This window comes from Tupaia chinensis, unplaced genomic scaffold, assembly GCF_000334495.1.
Source record: "Tupaia chinensis unplaced genomic scaffold, TupChi_1.0 Scaffold000635_1, whole genome shotgun sequence".
NCBI classification, from domain to species: domain Eukaryota; kingdom Metazoa; phylum Chordata; class Mammalia; order Scandentia; family Tupaiidae; genus Tupaia; species Tupaia belangeri.
The window spans coordinates 739,645-755,151 of record NW_006160155.1 but is presented as its reverse complement, the minus strand read 5'-3'; the positions used below and the strand labels follow the sequence as shown (position 1 = coordinate 755,151).

General features: G+C 42.5%; 1 protein-coding gene across 1 annotated transcript in view; it reads right to left on the bottom strand.

The window, feature by feature from the left end:
* Nucleotides 1-5,038: 5,038 nt before the first annotated feature.
* The window catches only part of KAT6B (lysine acetyltransferase 6B), a 246,977-nt gene continuing 236,508 nt past the window's right edge, over nucleotides 5,039-15,507 (bottom strand). Inside the window, 6 exon segments of the mRNA XM_006159544.3 lie at nucleotides 5,039-5,429; nucleotides 5,432-7,755; nucleotides 11,261-11,552; nucleotides 13,820-14,179; nucleotides 14,771-14,930; nucleotides 15,378-15,507. The exon segment at nucleotides 15,378-15,507 is cut by the window's right edge and continues 31 nt beyond it. Coding sequence (XP_006159606.1) covers nucleotides 5,211-5,429; nucleotides 5,432-7,755; nucleotides 11,261-11,552; nucleotides 13,820-14,179; nucleotides 14,771-14,930; nucleotides 15,378-15,507 — 3,485 coding nt within the window. The 3' untranslated portion in view covers nucleotides 5,039-5,210.

The window sequence follows — 15,507 nt, the reverse complement described above, 5'->3', positions numbered from 1 at the left end:
CAGCAGAAGCAGAGACCTTCAAAGCTGGGGTCCGTATACTTTAAGGTGACTCCTGGGAGACACAGGTAAGAGAAAGGAGGAATAAAGGTTTTGCAAAATTATTTCAAGTTTGCAGAAGTAAAATATTCTTTCAGTCAATAAGCCTTTATTAAGAACCTGCCAGGTGGGCCGCTAGGTGGCATAGTGGTTTAGGTGCTGGACTCCCACACGGTTCAAGTCGCAGACTGGGTGGCTTGAAAATCACAACAGGCATGTGTGTGTGCCCCAAATCCTGAGAGAATGGAGGGGAAGAGACTGTGGCATAGCTGTCCCCCCGGCTGGTGATTTTTCACTCTCTTTTTCTTGCTCTGTGTTTCTCTGCTCTCTCTGGTGAATGCACGTGCTCTGTGGGGAAAAAAGTTAAAAACAAAAATCAAAACTTGAAAAATGCCAAAAGCCAAGAATAAAAACAAAAATGCAGGTCATAACATAGTGCAACAAAGGAAATAATTACTAAGGTGGAAAACAATGGGGAAAGTGCAGAGAAACCCACATCAGATGGGGTGGTCCAGGAGGACCTCTCTGAGGAGACAGGTACACTTAAACTGGAAGGAGTACGCCCTCCAAAATCTAGAGGAACTGCCCTTCAGTGAGGCTGGAGCTTGTGGGTAAGAGGAGGGTGACAGGAAAAGTGTAAAGAGACTAGATTTTATTTCAAGAGGAAAGAACTGCTGAAGAATAAAGAATTAAGCAGGGGAATGTCCCAAGACCACTGGGGGGAAAAATCACTTTAGTCAAAATATGGAGAATGAGTGTGGGGACTTAAGGAAGGAGACAAGAAAATGAGTTAGGAGGCAGTTGGAATGCTTGACAGGATAGGGGAAGGTGGCCCAGGCTTACAGCAGCAGGGAATTAAAAGATTATTTTGGAATTATGCTGGAAAATGGATAGCACCTGCTGAGAGGGGAGGGCAAATGGAAGGCTACTGATCTGCTTTCATGGCGGTGACTTGATAAGGGATGGCGCTGACCAGGGCGGGAATGGGGGAGGGGCTGGAACTCAGTTGTTATGGAATGCCCGTACTTCATACAGAAGGTATCCCAGGCCACTGGATCTGGAATCTAGAGCTCAGAGGAATGTTCACAACAGGAGGTATAACTCTGAGAGTCATCTGTAGAGAAGTAAGATTTTGAAGTATTTCTGGCTGAGACAGTAAGAAAAAGGCTGTCCCAGGCCAGAATGGTGTAGAATATCGTCGATTAGAGCCAGGTTCGGGTAGAAGAGAAAGGGAATGGAAAAGGTAGAAGGAATTATGAAAGCCTGGGTATGAAGAAATGGGACAAGGCATTGCCCACTGTGTAATATAACAATACTTGTTCTTTGGGTATCTAAGACTGACTGCAGACCGGGGCTTACTTGCAACAACAAAAGAACCTATATTTATATGGCACTTAACAATTTTTCCAGCATCATGTATTCATTAGCTAAGCCTTTAAATCAAAGAGCTGACAAGTTATGGCCCTTTCACAGTGTTCTAGGGCAAAGCTGCAATTTGGAGAGATGTTGGGTTTGTTTCAGCTTACACGTTTTCGCTGGGTGGGTTTGAGCAATTACGTTAGCTTCTTTGAGGTTCAATCTCCTGATCTATAAATTGGAAACAACTGCCTCATTCCCCCACAGGTCACATGGGAGCACTGTTTGTGGAAGCTCTTGGTGGCAATATTGTGAGTTATTGCTAAACAGAATGCTGGCAAGGAAGGCTGATGCCTTCACACCTGGGTAGGTACCACTTAGGCTATCAAAGTGAGACCGAATAGGCTCCATGGAGGACTGCACTGCTTCAGAGAAGTCTAGATCTCCCACGGAGAGGCCAGTCTCTGGCCAGGTTAGCCTGAAACATACTAAGCTCATGCTCGAGTGCCCAGGATCCGACCAACTGGAAGACTAAGGGGGAGGGGGGTGTCAAAAAGTGACCACTCTGTTGGGGGTGCGCCTCTCTCTCACTCTCATGTGTACATGCTCTATCATGAATAAAGAAAAATAAATTTAACAGGTTGGCAACTGACAACCACTTGTTATAATTAAGTAAATGAAAACAGATCACTGGTTTTAAAAGATGGGGCTGGTTAATGAATCCCACCCTGATGGTGACTGTATTTTAGTTCTGATGAATTCAAGTTCCTGTGTTCCAGGATCCCTGGTGTCACACTCAGGTCTCAGCTGATTTCTCTATCGGGTGAGTGAGGACAGTGCAGGGTATTCTGAGGCCATCTCAGACCAACACTTTCTCTCCTTGGCTAACTGTGCTCTTCTGTTCTGCCAAGGGATGTTGGGGCTTGGGGCCAGAAAGGAGGCTCCCACACCTGGCTGGACCGCTGTCCCTGAGAGCCTGTGAAACACAGGTGTCCCTGTATTGTTCTTAAATTCTGGTCTGGAAGGGCTGGGGCCAGGACTCGGATTGGCCCACCAGCTCCCTAGATGACTGTGAGGCAGGCAGGGGGGTGTCGGGACAGCGGAGCCTGGACTTGATAGACCAGAGTGTGACCAGGGGGCTACTGCCAAAGCGGTCACAGAGGGGAATCTTAGCCCCCAAAGAACCTTACACAAGATAAAAGACATTATATGTGACAGTCTCAAGGTGGGGCCATGGGAGGCTGTGTAGCTCCCGGATCTGACAGATCGTTATCAGCTCCCCCTCCCATCCCAGGCTCAGCAGCAGCTCCCCTGAGGTGCGGCCACGGGGTTGTGTTCCTAGGCCAATACTGACTGCCGCAGTTAGTCACTTCCCACTCTATCCACACAGCACCGTAACCGTTCTCTTCTCCCTTTGCGACAGCCCTTGTAGAAGTATCTTCTTAGAAGCCCTCCCTCGGGGAAGCAATATCTGTAGGCGGATATTACCACGTTGACTTTGCATCTGTGGAAGGAACGGACTAAAAGATAAAATCTTGATACTAAACCTTTCTAACTGTGAAATAAAATAATGGTAAGGGCGAAAGCAGAAGGCAACATTTCACTCTCTGCACAGGGCCTCTCATTCTGGTGTGCATACCATCCTGCCTTCTCAGAGTTCCATCACGTCCACTGTAAGGCTGGTGTCTCTGTACACGCCTAATTATTATGTGTTGAACCAGCCGCAGAAATGCAACTGTTTTTTCTCTAAGAGGCATAAAAAGTAGTGACCTGCTTAGCAGGAGTTGTGAGCACTCATGTTTAGATATTTTGAGAGCTTAACGGGTCAGTTTCAAACAGGTGCCAAGTCAAGCATTCATTTCTAGACTCGTCACTTGAAAAATCAAATGTGTTAACATTCAGGCAGAACTTTCTCTGGCTGCCATAAAATAATGTTTGTGAACACTCACTTTTTTGGGGGAGGGGAGGGTCTAAACATCTGACTAAAGAAAACATGCAATCAATCATTCACAACAGAGCAAAACTTTCACACCTTCTTAAAGAAAATGAGTTTTCAAATGTACAGCCTCAAATGGGGTGCTTTTTTGCGCATTAAACTTCATAAAATGGAAGTCTGCTACCACGGTACTAGGTTTTGGGGGGGGTGTTTCTACAGACCGTGCAAATGAGGCAACTGGATATTTGTGCGGGGTCTCTTTGCAAATGAAGATCGAAGTCAAAAAGAAAAAAACAAATTCACTTTATTTTAAAGACAATGATTGGCATACAGAAGGTATGCACTAGCATAAAATAAACTTTCATGAAAAGCATTAAAATCCATTATAAATTAATTTATTAAATAGGTATTTGGTATATGTGATGGTTTTATTAGATATTACTCTTATTTATTGCCAACCCCTCCCCCAAAGTCAAAGCAAATCAGAAAAATCTCATAACTCCAATTTACACTAAATAATTTATTTTCCCAAAATGTGTATGTGTTCTGAGATGTGACACATGATACAGTTCAATTGGTCATTCTCTATCAATCATAATATGACAGGACACAAGAGGCTAAAAATGGCTCATCATAATTTATTTTATGTTAAAATGTACAGCTTTTTTTTGTATGTTTTTATTTTTTTAAGTGACTGACTAAAAAGAGAACAGATAAATACAAGAGTGTCGTTGGTTCCTATTTTATACAAGGATTACGCCTCTCCTGCTTGGCCCTTACTGTCACCCTGTACAGGTACAAAGGCTACAAAAAAAGGAAGCAATATAAACAGACACAAATAACTTTTTTGCTTTTTTACATGCGATTTGTAAGCTTAGTTTGAGCTATTCACAAGCTACTTCTCTATTTTTCCTTAAAAAATAACTCCAATATTTTATAAAGATAGAAAAATCTACAGATGGAATGAAAATGTAAAGTTAGAGGCATTTCCATAAAATAGCAACTTTACACCAAATTCACTATTTTTTTTTAAATCCTGCCAAGTATTTGGACATATATGAAATGTTTCAAAACCTGACAGATAAACACTGAGATATGCTTCATTCAATAAACAGAAGTCTGCATTTATAAAACAGAAAGCTGCCTTTTTTCCCCAAAGAAATCTGTCACCAAAATGGAAAAGGGTCTCAACTTTACACCAAACATTTAGCAATAAAACCCTTTTGACTAACCAAATGGGAATAGCTTTTATAGCTCTTTACAGTTTTATAATTAACAAAAATATAGTTTTTTTTTTAAACCCTCAAATTAGGGCACCCTAATCAAGGCAAAAAACTTAAGAAATGGCTTACTGTTAGCACAACACTTGTACAGTACTACAAAATGCACTGTCACTAACAAAGACATTAGCGGCATGCTGAAGTGTCACCTTAAACAAAATATACAATAACTGAAATGCTAAAGGCATTTACATGGAGTGAACAGGGAGGGGGAAAAAAAATCTCTAGGTTCAGTATTGAAACAGATAATTTGGGGGGCTTGATATCCACATTGTTTAATGGAAGCAGACACAACAAGTGGCTGCCTCCAAATTGTAGTCCAAAGAGAGGCCTTCCTTGCGGAGAATCTCATATAAAAGTAACAGAAACAAAGGTACCAAAAGAGAAAAAGGAAAAAAAGAAAAACAACTTGTATAAGGCTTTTCTGCTGCATACAGCTTTTTTTTTTTTTTTTTTTTTTTTTTTTTTTTTAAATAAATGGTGCCAACAAATGTTTTTGCATTCACACCAATTGCTGGTTTTGAAATCGTACTCTTCAAAGGTATTTGTGCAGATCAATCCAAAAGTGATGCCCAGCGAGTTTTGTGGCCTGCCCATGTTGTCTACCTTCTCATGTAGGACCCATTGAGAGACTGTTTGGACATGCCTGTGTTCATGTAGCCGTGATGTCCCGGGGCTGTGTACATCATGTTACCATGGGGTGGTGTCTGCATCGGCTGCTGGGCATATGGCTGGGTTCCCATCATGCCCATCTGCATCTGCATAGGGTATTGTGGCGTTTGATTCATGTAGCCATGATTGCTGTGGTAGCCATGGGTTAGCCACTGTTCATCATCGGCTGGGACATGCTGTACCCATTCATGGCATTGAGAGTGTTCATGTTCATGTTTACAGAGTTGACGTTGTAGGCTGGGGCTGGCATCAAGTTCACACTCATGTTCATACCTCTTTGCATTGTTAAAGTCCGCGCAGGACCCTGCATGGCTACAGTCTGGGAGCGCCCATAGATTTGTGATTGATGGGTGGCAGCGGCTGGTGAGAGAGAAGCCGACTTGGTTCTCATGGAGACGTGGCCCTTGCTGGCAATCTGGGTTTGAAGTCTTTGGCTGTGGGAAATGCCAATATTTGATGCAGCCATGTTCCGTTGCAAAAGAGGCGGTGGCAGATTCATCGGAGGAGGAGTCAGGTTAGGGGGTGGGGTCATGGTAGCTTGTGCTTGGGGTCCCCCAGGGACAGAGTGAGGAGACTGAGAAAGCTGAACAAGCCCTGTGTTACTTAATGGTGTGGACAAAGAGGCACTGTTTGCATAGGAAGTCACAGCAGCGGAATGGCTGTAAGGCAATGAATGATCAATAAGTGTATTAGTTAACTGCTGTAGTTTGGCAAGGCTGAAGGTGGCTGATGGCTGTGGGTAATGCCCAGCCCCAAAATCACTTTGACCCATTCGTTCATATAAGCCAATGTTGGTGTTGCTCGTCTCAGGGATTTCAGCCAGCTGCATGGGTGGGGTGAAGTTAGCAGCCATGCTACACTGAGCCAGCTGCTGGCTGCTGCTTGGAGGCCTCTCCACCACACAGCCTTGAGGAGACTTGACACTGCAGGTCGGGGGAGAACTGATGCTGGTCTGCTGCAGCATGCTGCAGCTCCCGCTGATGTTGGACATCTGCTGGGTGACAGCACAGCTGCTCTGTGTCAGATTGCTAGAGGTGAGGTTGCTATAGGAGCAGCTGTTCTGTGAAGAGCCGTTTCCACAAATGCTGCCACCCATTGTAGAATCATAGCTGCTTGGGTTTTCGTAATTTTCAGTCGTGCTCTCGATACTGCCCAGGTCGCTAAATCCACTGTCTACGACTTGCTGTGAGTGATCGGAAACAGATGGAACATCCATCATTGGACTGGTCTCCATGTTCTGCAAAGATGGCACGGAGATGGCACTTTGATCTGGGCTGATTTGGGCATAGCTGTTTTCCAGGGCAGGAACACTTGGACTGTTGACAGAACGTACTGACTGGCCAGGATGGGAATGGACAGATGAAACTGGGCTACTGTGGTCTGACTGTTGGCAATCATCCAGAGTGGCGGCAATTTGTGGACTTTGGTCTGCATGGGTATAGTTCTGTAGGCTTCTGCAAGCCTCTTGAGTCTCAGTACAATCCTGAAAGGTGTCATCCTGCTCCCTGTTCTCCTGCGTCAAGGACTGCACTGCCTGGACGGTCTCAGAGTCAATCTCCATAGTTGCTGTGTTTCCCTCTTTGAACTCGGAGTCTACTGCCTCGCTGTTCTTTTGGTCCTGCTTTGGTGCCTGTTCTTCTGGAGACTCCTCATCGGATTCAGGTGCAGTTTCAGTGTCCCCAGCAAGCTCCTTAGGCTCACTGTTACAGGAGTCTGCAAGGTCAACACCACAATCCATTAAGACCTCTGGGTTTGAATGACTGGGCTGAACACTAAGGTCTAAAAAAGCCTCTTGGTTATCCAGGACTTCTTTGAAGGTTTCTCTTGGGAGTGCTTCCTTCTCCACTTCGGCAGACTCCATGTGACTGTCATCTTCATCGTCTGCATCATGATCTTCATTGTGAGATGGCTCTTCATCCTCTTCCTCTTCCTCTTCATGATCATCCAAATGCACAGGGTCTTCTTTTTCCATGGAGATCTCTGGTTCCTCTTTTTCTTGACTTTTAGCAGCATCTGGGTCTTTTTCTACATTTCCTTCTTCTTCCTCCTCCTCTTCCTCTTCTTCTTCCTCCTCCTCCTCCTCCTCCTCAGGTTTGATTAGATCATCTTCTGGTTGTTCACCTGGCGATTTATTTGGACTTGCAGGTGCACAGGTGTCTTCCCTTCTGTTTTCATCCTGAGGCAGCAGGGCTTCTACAGTTTCCTTGACCTCTTCCCCAGTCCCAGTGGGAGTGGGGCTGGTTTTGTCTTCTGAAGCCTCCTTCTGTTCTTCCACTATTACCTGGTCATCTGGTTCCATAGGTGTTTCTGGAGGGGTGTACAAGTTCAGTTTAAATCCAGTTTTCCTCTCTTTGTTCTGCCTCCACTTAGATAGACCACGCTTTGTTCCTTTTGGCCATACTTGTTTGCACTTCAGAGGTTCAGGATTGTCTTTACTGCCTTCTTTCAAGTTATTTGCATCATCATCCATATTGTCTTAGAAGAGAGACAGAAAGGGGAAGGAAAAAAAAAAAACAATGTCTTAGAAAGCATAACCACAGACAGCTTGAATTCATTCCTCTAAATTAATTAGCAAACACTGTTTTTAATTTAGCATTTTAAGAGCTGATGGTGAAGACATAATCAAGACTAATGTAGAATAATATTGTGGTATAAACCAAGTCAATAACTTAGGTCTGGGAAAATAACGTATAGTAAGTACTTGGGCACAGGCAACTATAATAAACTTATTTAAGTTTAATAAATAAGACATTCACTAATGTAAAAACCTGGAGTTCCACAGTGTAAAAAAGAAAAAAAATCAATGTGAACATTTACAAATTAGGAAATACCAGGAATAGGAAGAATGCTAGCTTACATCTGGATTACCAGTGTACTGGAAAAATGACTTAAAGCCTAATTCACATACATCTCCTGAGAAAATGTACCTCGGTGTATATGAACTGGATTTAAATGATCTCAGATGATTTATTTAAATGGACTAGAATGTTCTCTCTGGCATAAAAGTAAACTGTGTACCTCTAAAAACAAGTAAGTAACTAAATATCCAAAACAAATGCATCTGTATTCCCATCATTTTTAGGATCATTGTTTTTGCATGACACAAACTACCACATAATTATGATGAAATTACTGACATTTAAAATACAGTATTCTTTTCATCATTAATTCTATGTTGTCTTTTGGATCAGTCTGCTACTCAAATGTAAACTTTGAATATTAAAGACAATTAGAAACGAACTATAGTTGTGAGGTTCATTTCAGTTCAGCTAATCTTATTTTTACTGTTCCTAGATGTACTTGTGACTATAAATATCTCTTTATATAAATATAAGCAAATAAATGAATACATATACATATAAAATACCCAAGTATTCTTTTTTTTTTCTTGGAGAGGATTTTGCTATAGGGCACGTGCGTTTGCCAGAAAGACAGAGAGAGACAGAGAGATAGAAAGTGAGAAATCATCCCCAAGGGGGATGGCCACGCCGCAATCCCTTCTTCTCCATTCTCCTCTCGGGATCTTGGACACGCACGCACATGCACCCGGCGTGAGTTTAAGCCACTGGGTCCAGGACTCGAACTGTGGTCGGCTACATGGGAGTTCAGCGACATAGCCATTACACTAATTGCTGTCCTAATACCCAAGTATTCTTAAAGTTGTTACAAAATTAAAGGTCTCTGACAATGATTCGAGTCCCAGACCTGGTGGCGTGCTTTCTTACTTTGCCCCTCTCTCTCTGGTCAAATTGAAAAAATGATAATAACAAATAAAATAAACAATGATTTAAAACAAATTTTTTAAAAAGAAAATTTAAGGCCTCAGGGCCAGCAGGTGGCATGGAGGTTAAGGCAGCTGGATCCCAGATAGCCAACTATGCAGTGTGAGTCCTGAATATAGCAGCTTGAAAAACACATCAGGCACATGTGTGTGTGTGTGTGCCCAAAATCCTGACAGGAGAATCGACTGAGCCACGGCCATTCCCCATAGGGGTGATTTCATCCTTGTCTCTCTCTCTCTCCAGCAAGCTCACATGCTCTATAACAAAAACTAAAAAAGAAAGAAAATTAAAAGGCCTCACTCATCTAGAAACAGTGAATTTAAAGGAAAAGTTTTACAAAAAACAATAACCTTATTAGAAACACTATTTTGGGGACCAGCAAATAGTATAATGGTTACGCTGCTGGACTCCCACATGGCCTCCTGCAGTGAGAGTCCCGGACCTGGTGGCTTGAAACACACGTCAGGCTTGTGTGTGGGCAGGCCCAAAATTTTGAGAGAATAGAAGAGAAAGGATTGCAGGGCAACCATTTCTTGCTTTCAGTCTCTCTGATGAGTGTGCATACCCTATAGCAAAAATCTCTCTTTTAAAGAAAAGAGAGAGAAACACTATTTTGGAGAACAAAAACAAGATCTAACAATCGATTTTGAACAGCTATCCTCTTTGGACAGATAGTGATTTCTAATCGGTGCACAGCAGAATAAGCTGCAGCTCATTTACATAATACAAAGACCACACATGAACTTACCTGCATTATATTCAAACTGACTAGCTGAAAAGGACACATGTGATGCAGAATGACTCTTTCAGAAGTGCCAAGTACCATGCCTGAATACCAGTCATCCTTTTTTAATAAAATAATTATTTAACTGTATTTATTATTATTATTTTAAACATTTGCTACAGGGCATGTGAGCTCACCAGCGAGAAAGGGAAATTGAGAAAGTAAACCGCCAGGTCTGCGACTCGCACTGTGGTTTGCCATGTGGGAGTCCAGTGCTTTAACCACCACACAACCTGCTGGCCCCAGTAGCAGTCATTTTAAGATGTTCCAACCATTTCATTTCTATTGACGACAGTAGGTCACAGCCATGCCAATGCCCTAAATCTAAATTCTTATTCTCTACTCACTACTGAGCCTACCAGCTTTTGTAGGAACGTCTCCCTAAATTAGATGATGAGTCTTCTGATAAGTATTATTTTAAAAAGGAGATCCTGAAAGGAATCAGGAATTTGGCCATGACAAATTTTTAAAGGTAAATGGCACAAAGTAGAGCACAAAGGCAGTGACAAGTTAGTCATAGCCTCCTCAGAAGACAACCAAGAAGTGAAATAAGTCTCAATTTCCACTAAAAAGGTATTTCTCACTACTTGTAGGTTCATTTGTTTCAAGAAACCAAAGAATAAGGCTTGGTTTCTCTAAACCCACGGTAAGATGTCATCCATCCATAAAATGCAGTACATAGCAATAGTATTCCCATTAATTAAGAAAGTCAAGACAGTGCTTGTGTATGTTCTTAAAACTGTGGCTTTTTGGGAACCAGCAGTTAGCGTAATGGCTATGTCGCTGGACTCCCACGTAGTCGACCGCGGTTCGTGTCCCGGACCCGGTGGCTTAAAACTCACGCCGGGCGCGTGTGCGTGCGTGCCCAAGATCCCGAGAAGAGAATGGAAGAGAAGGGATTGTGGCGTGACCATCCCCCCTGGGGGGTGATTTCTCGCTTTCTGTCTCTATGTCTCTCTCTGTCTGTCTGGCGAGCGCACCCACCCTACAGTGAAAATCTCTCAAAAAAAAAAAAAAAAACTGTGGCTTTTCAAAATCTAAATCTGTGATCTCCAAGAAAAGGAGATGGCCTGTTCCCCAGACTGGGAGAAGTTTTGAAAAGAGCCATTTCAGCTGTAGAGAAACTGCCCTCCACCCCCATCCTGACGGTTCAGCTGAGAACACAAGTTCCCAGCCTGATTGCAAGAAGGGATGGCTCAGTTTAGTATCAAAGATGGTTCACTAGTGTTCAGTGTTTTTTTAGAGGATGTGGTAGGGGCATCCCTGTCCATCTAAAAGGAAGGACAGTTTCCTTATTTCTACGTTATCCAATAACATCAAAGCTAAATAGCGATTGTGTGAGTAAGTTTAGATGATTCTTTATAGTATTATTGGAGGGGGGCGTCTTCAAGATTTTTACCATTCCTTTACTTACTTCTACAGGAGTCGGCATTCTTAAAGCAATGATTGTCTTTTCCCTCTTCTTCCTCTGCTTGTCTTTTCTTCCCAGGCTGGTGCTGGAAAGTTTTTCTCAGGACTGGCTTCCTGCCATCTTCTTCCACTTCAATCTCACAGGTAGGCTCCAGCTGTGGCATTGGCCTCTCTTCATCTGAGTTGTCAAAGGGCTCATTCAGTACTTCTGTCGTCTCAGAAATGGTCTCGGTTGTTACGCTGCTGTTGATCCTCCTGCGCTTACGACCCCTTTTCTTCTTTACTACAAAAGGCCTCTGAAATTAATTCCAAACATAATACATAAGAGCTCATGAGAAATTAAATGGTTGAGTCGATATGCAGCAAACATGTACTGAGCGTGTGACTGAGAATCCTACATGTAAAGACTTCTGTAATGCCTTTGTACTTAACCTCCATTTGATGTTTAACATCCCTCTCGGGCTCCAGCTACACAGGCAAGTGTTTTCCAAATAAAACAGTTGTTTACTCAAGCAGATGCTCTGAGAGCGAACATCCTAGCAGCTTGACTGTAGATTTTAAAAGCTAAGCTGTGCTTTTCTAGCATATATTTTCCAAGTGCAACTTGCTGATTTCAATATCCACATACTACAGACATTAAGGTCAGCATGGATCACAGTTTCTCTAAATACTGCAATAATTAACCAGCCATAAGGTCATTCTAATATTTGATAACTGTTCAAGGAGTGCCCAATACATGCAGGCACTATGGGAAATATAATTATGTACAAGTTTGCTTACTTACTGCCATTTCATAGGTTTTCTGTAATTATGAAAAGGAAAGAGGCCCAGCTGCAGTAGCATAGGCTAGTTGAAGCTGCTACTTGGCAGGCTGGGGCCACATAGGAGGCTGGGGCTGTTTTCTGGCTCATCCTAAAAGCCGGGTGCAGTGGCGCAAGCTACTTGGAAGGCTGAGGCCTGAGGATCATGACATAGTGAGACCCCCACATCTTAAGGGTGGGGGAAGAAAAGAAAAGAAAGAGTACTTGAAGAAACCTCAACTGTTTAAAATGTCTTCAGTGTCATATGTTGGTGGTTGTTGGAATGTGAGTAACTGATAATTTTGGAAAAAGTAAAATATTAAAAGGCTCCTCAAAAAGTTAAGACATGTAGGATCTGTCTTATTTCTCTAGGATTTTTTTTTAAAAAAACTTCTTGTTATACTAGAAGTTGGCACAAATGACTCTCCATAATTGTAATCATAATTTTTTTTTTTCTCTAAGCAAGAGTATTTAAAGTTCAAATAAAGGACTAGGGGATAGAACTGCTGCTAAGATGTAACCTTTCAATAATCGGCCCAAAAGTTGTTAAAAACCACTATAATAAAGGGTACATAGTGATTAAGTTGCTGGACTCCCACATGGCCGACTGTAGTTCAAGTCCTGTACTTGGTGGCTTGAAAATCATGCTGGCCATGTGTGCATGTATGCCGAAAATCCCCAGAGGAGAATGGAAGAAAAGGAACTGCAGTATGACTATCCCTCCGGGAGGTTGAATTCTCCCTCTCACTGTTTTCTCTCTCTCTCTTTGGTGAGCACACTTGCCAAAACCTGAAAAACAAACTAACCAACTAAAAACCAAACAAACAAAAAAACCACAGAGCTCTGAGCTGAGCCTTAGAACAGCAAGTTCCTTGACAGGTACCACACAGTAAGGCCTTGGAGCTACTGTTGTCTTACATTATCTCACATCATCTCTGTTGGTCTTGGCTATACTAACGATATATGGCCCTCTAAGTCACGGCATGAGGAAACTTACAAAGTTTATGGGAAATGGGATTAAAATACTAACTTATTTGGTGCATGAATTTTTTGAAATCCATGCACGGTTTTATCATAATATACATTTGCCATGAACTGTTTAAAGATCCCTTTTAGGTAATGAGGAGAAAAATATCATACCTTGGTGAGCAATTACCTAAAGACAAAATTAACTTTTTACTTTCAGTGTCATTACAGATGATATGATATCTCAAGAGGAAAACACCAGACTACTGTGACACGAGAAATTTCAGTAATATATAGTTGATCAAAAGTGTAAAAGAGTACCATCAAAATCAAGGGTATAAAATATCTTCTGCCAAGAACAGGAGAAAGACACAGCATCAGGAGCACTGGGCTTGGAGTTCTGAGTATTCCTCTGGTTCTGGTTCTATATGAGTTATATGACCTAGGATAAGTCTTCTGGCCTTTCTAGGCTCTAAAGTGCTCCCTGGGGCCCCTTCCATTCCCATAATGGTTATGGGAGTTTACTCTGCCTGCAGACCAGCAGGTGGCAGTGGCTACTAGTCTAGGAAGCTGGCCTGTCCCTGGTTTCCTGTCATAGCACTAACGAACTTTGTAAAGTAAACATAATCATGACTGTAAGGTAAACGATGATGATATATGATCAGTGGCACTGAGTATACACAAACTACATCTAAAGAACAGACAATGAAACAAATGCTAATAGAATGCTTACAATGGGGCAAATAAGATTTGACTGAAAGCAACTCACAGACTGAAAAATCTAAACAGACACATACCTTTCTCTTTATGGCAACTGACTGTGGTTTAGTCAATCGTGGGGGAGAGCTTTGAATATCATCTTCTTCTTCCTCATCCTCGTCCTCCTCCTCCTCCTCCTCTTCCTCCTCCTCTTCTTCCTCTTCCTCCTCTTCCTCTTCTTCCTCCTCTTCCTCTTCCTCCTCCTCTTCTTCACTGCTCTCTTTAGATAGCTCCATCAGCTGCCCTCGCTCCCCTACCATTGGCCGGCTCTCCGGGGAATGCAAATATTTATTTTTCGATTGTACTTTTGCAGGTGATTGCCTACTGGTAGCTCTAGATGACAGAATTTCTTGCTCCTCTTTTTCCCAGCAGCTTGCTTGTTCCATTAGCCGCTCAGCCTAAGGGGGAGGGTAAAAATGGCAGGCTGGTGAGAGGGCAGTTATGCAGCCAGAGCCTCGAAGATCAATGGCGAAGGATCTCTAAGTCGGTTCTGATCAGGACAGTTGGCAGCCAAACAAATTCCAGCTCCATCATCTCAGGACCCCTTTGTATCAGTTAGGATAACAAATCAAAGAAGACTGGGTTTCATGGGATATTTAGCAGTATTAATGATGCAGCGAATTGATTTGTGTCCTTTATCACTACATTACATGCTCACTGGCATGGAGCACTTTAAGCAAGTTCATAAACACAAAGAATCGATTGACACTGCAGCCTTGGAGCTCAGCACCAAATGTGATCTGATTACATGCTGTCAGTAGTGAAAAATGCTGCTTTGTGATCAATGATAGATGTTTCATTTTTCATACTCAATTCAATAAAATTACCATGTCTTACCATGCAACCTGTTAGGATAAATTAGTGTCATATTATTTCACAAGCTATCTCTACACATGCAAGCTTTTGACAATGACGTTAATGACTTTCTTAGCTTAAGAATGCTACAAGATTGAAGTTACACAATTTAGGATGAAGAAGCCAATCATTACCTCTTTTTCAGCTTCTCGCTCTTCTTCAGAAACTGCAGCATTAGAAATTAAAATTGGGGTCCACCTTAGACTCTCTGGATCAAGTTCGTTGACTCGCGAGCAGGTTTTCAGCTTTTCCATGTGGCCCAGTATCAACTTTTCCCTTCTAATGATGACAAATCTGTAATGTAATAAGGCAGAACAAAGTGCAATCAAAAGCTAAAATTTCATTTCACCTCACGTACTGATACATGCTAACAGTAATCTCACTTGGATTAGGAGAAAACCACAAAGCTCATGAGCTGAAATACAACCAGTGAAAAAGTGTCATTTCATGTTTCCTTCGTAGGAGAAAGGCTTTTTTTTTTTTTTAGGTTTTTATTTTTTTGCTATAGGACACGTGCGCTTGCCAGACAGAGAGAGATAGAGAGACAGAAAGCGAGAAATCACCCCCCAGGGGGATGGCCACGCCGCAATCCCTCTCCTCTATTCTGTAGGAGAAAGGTTTTGATAATGTGGTTAGGGAACTTCTCATCTTTAACTGGAATGAATGGACCTAACCCTCACCAACCCTTCCTGGTGTGAGATACTTGAGAGGCAGTGGTATCACCAAAGGTCCGGTACTCACCTGCCATCTCTCTTGTCGATCATGTGGAGGTGCTGCAGAGTGGTGGCAATGTCATGTGGGCACATGCCTGTAGCTCTGCTAATCGCCTTGATGCTGATGTGCCTCTCATGGTGGTGGTAGAGATATTCTA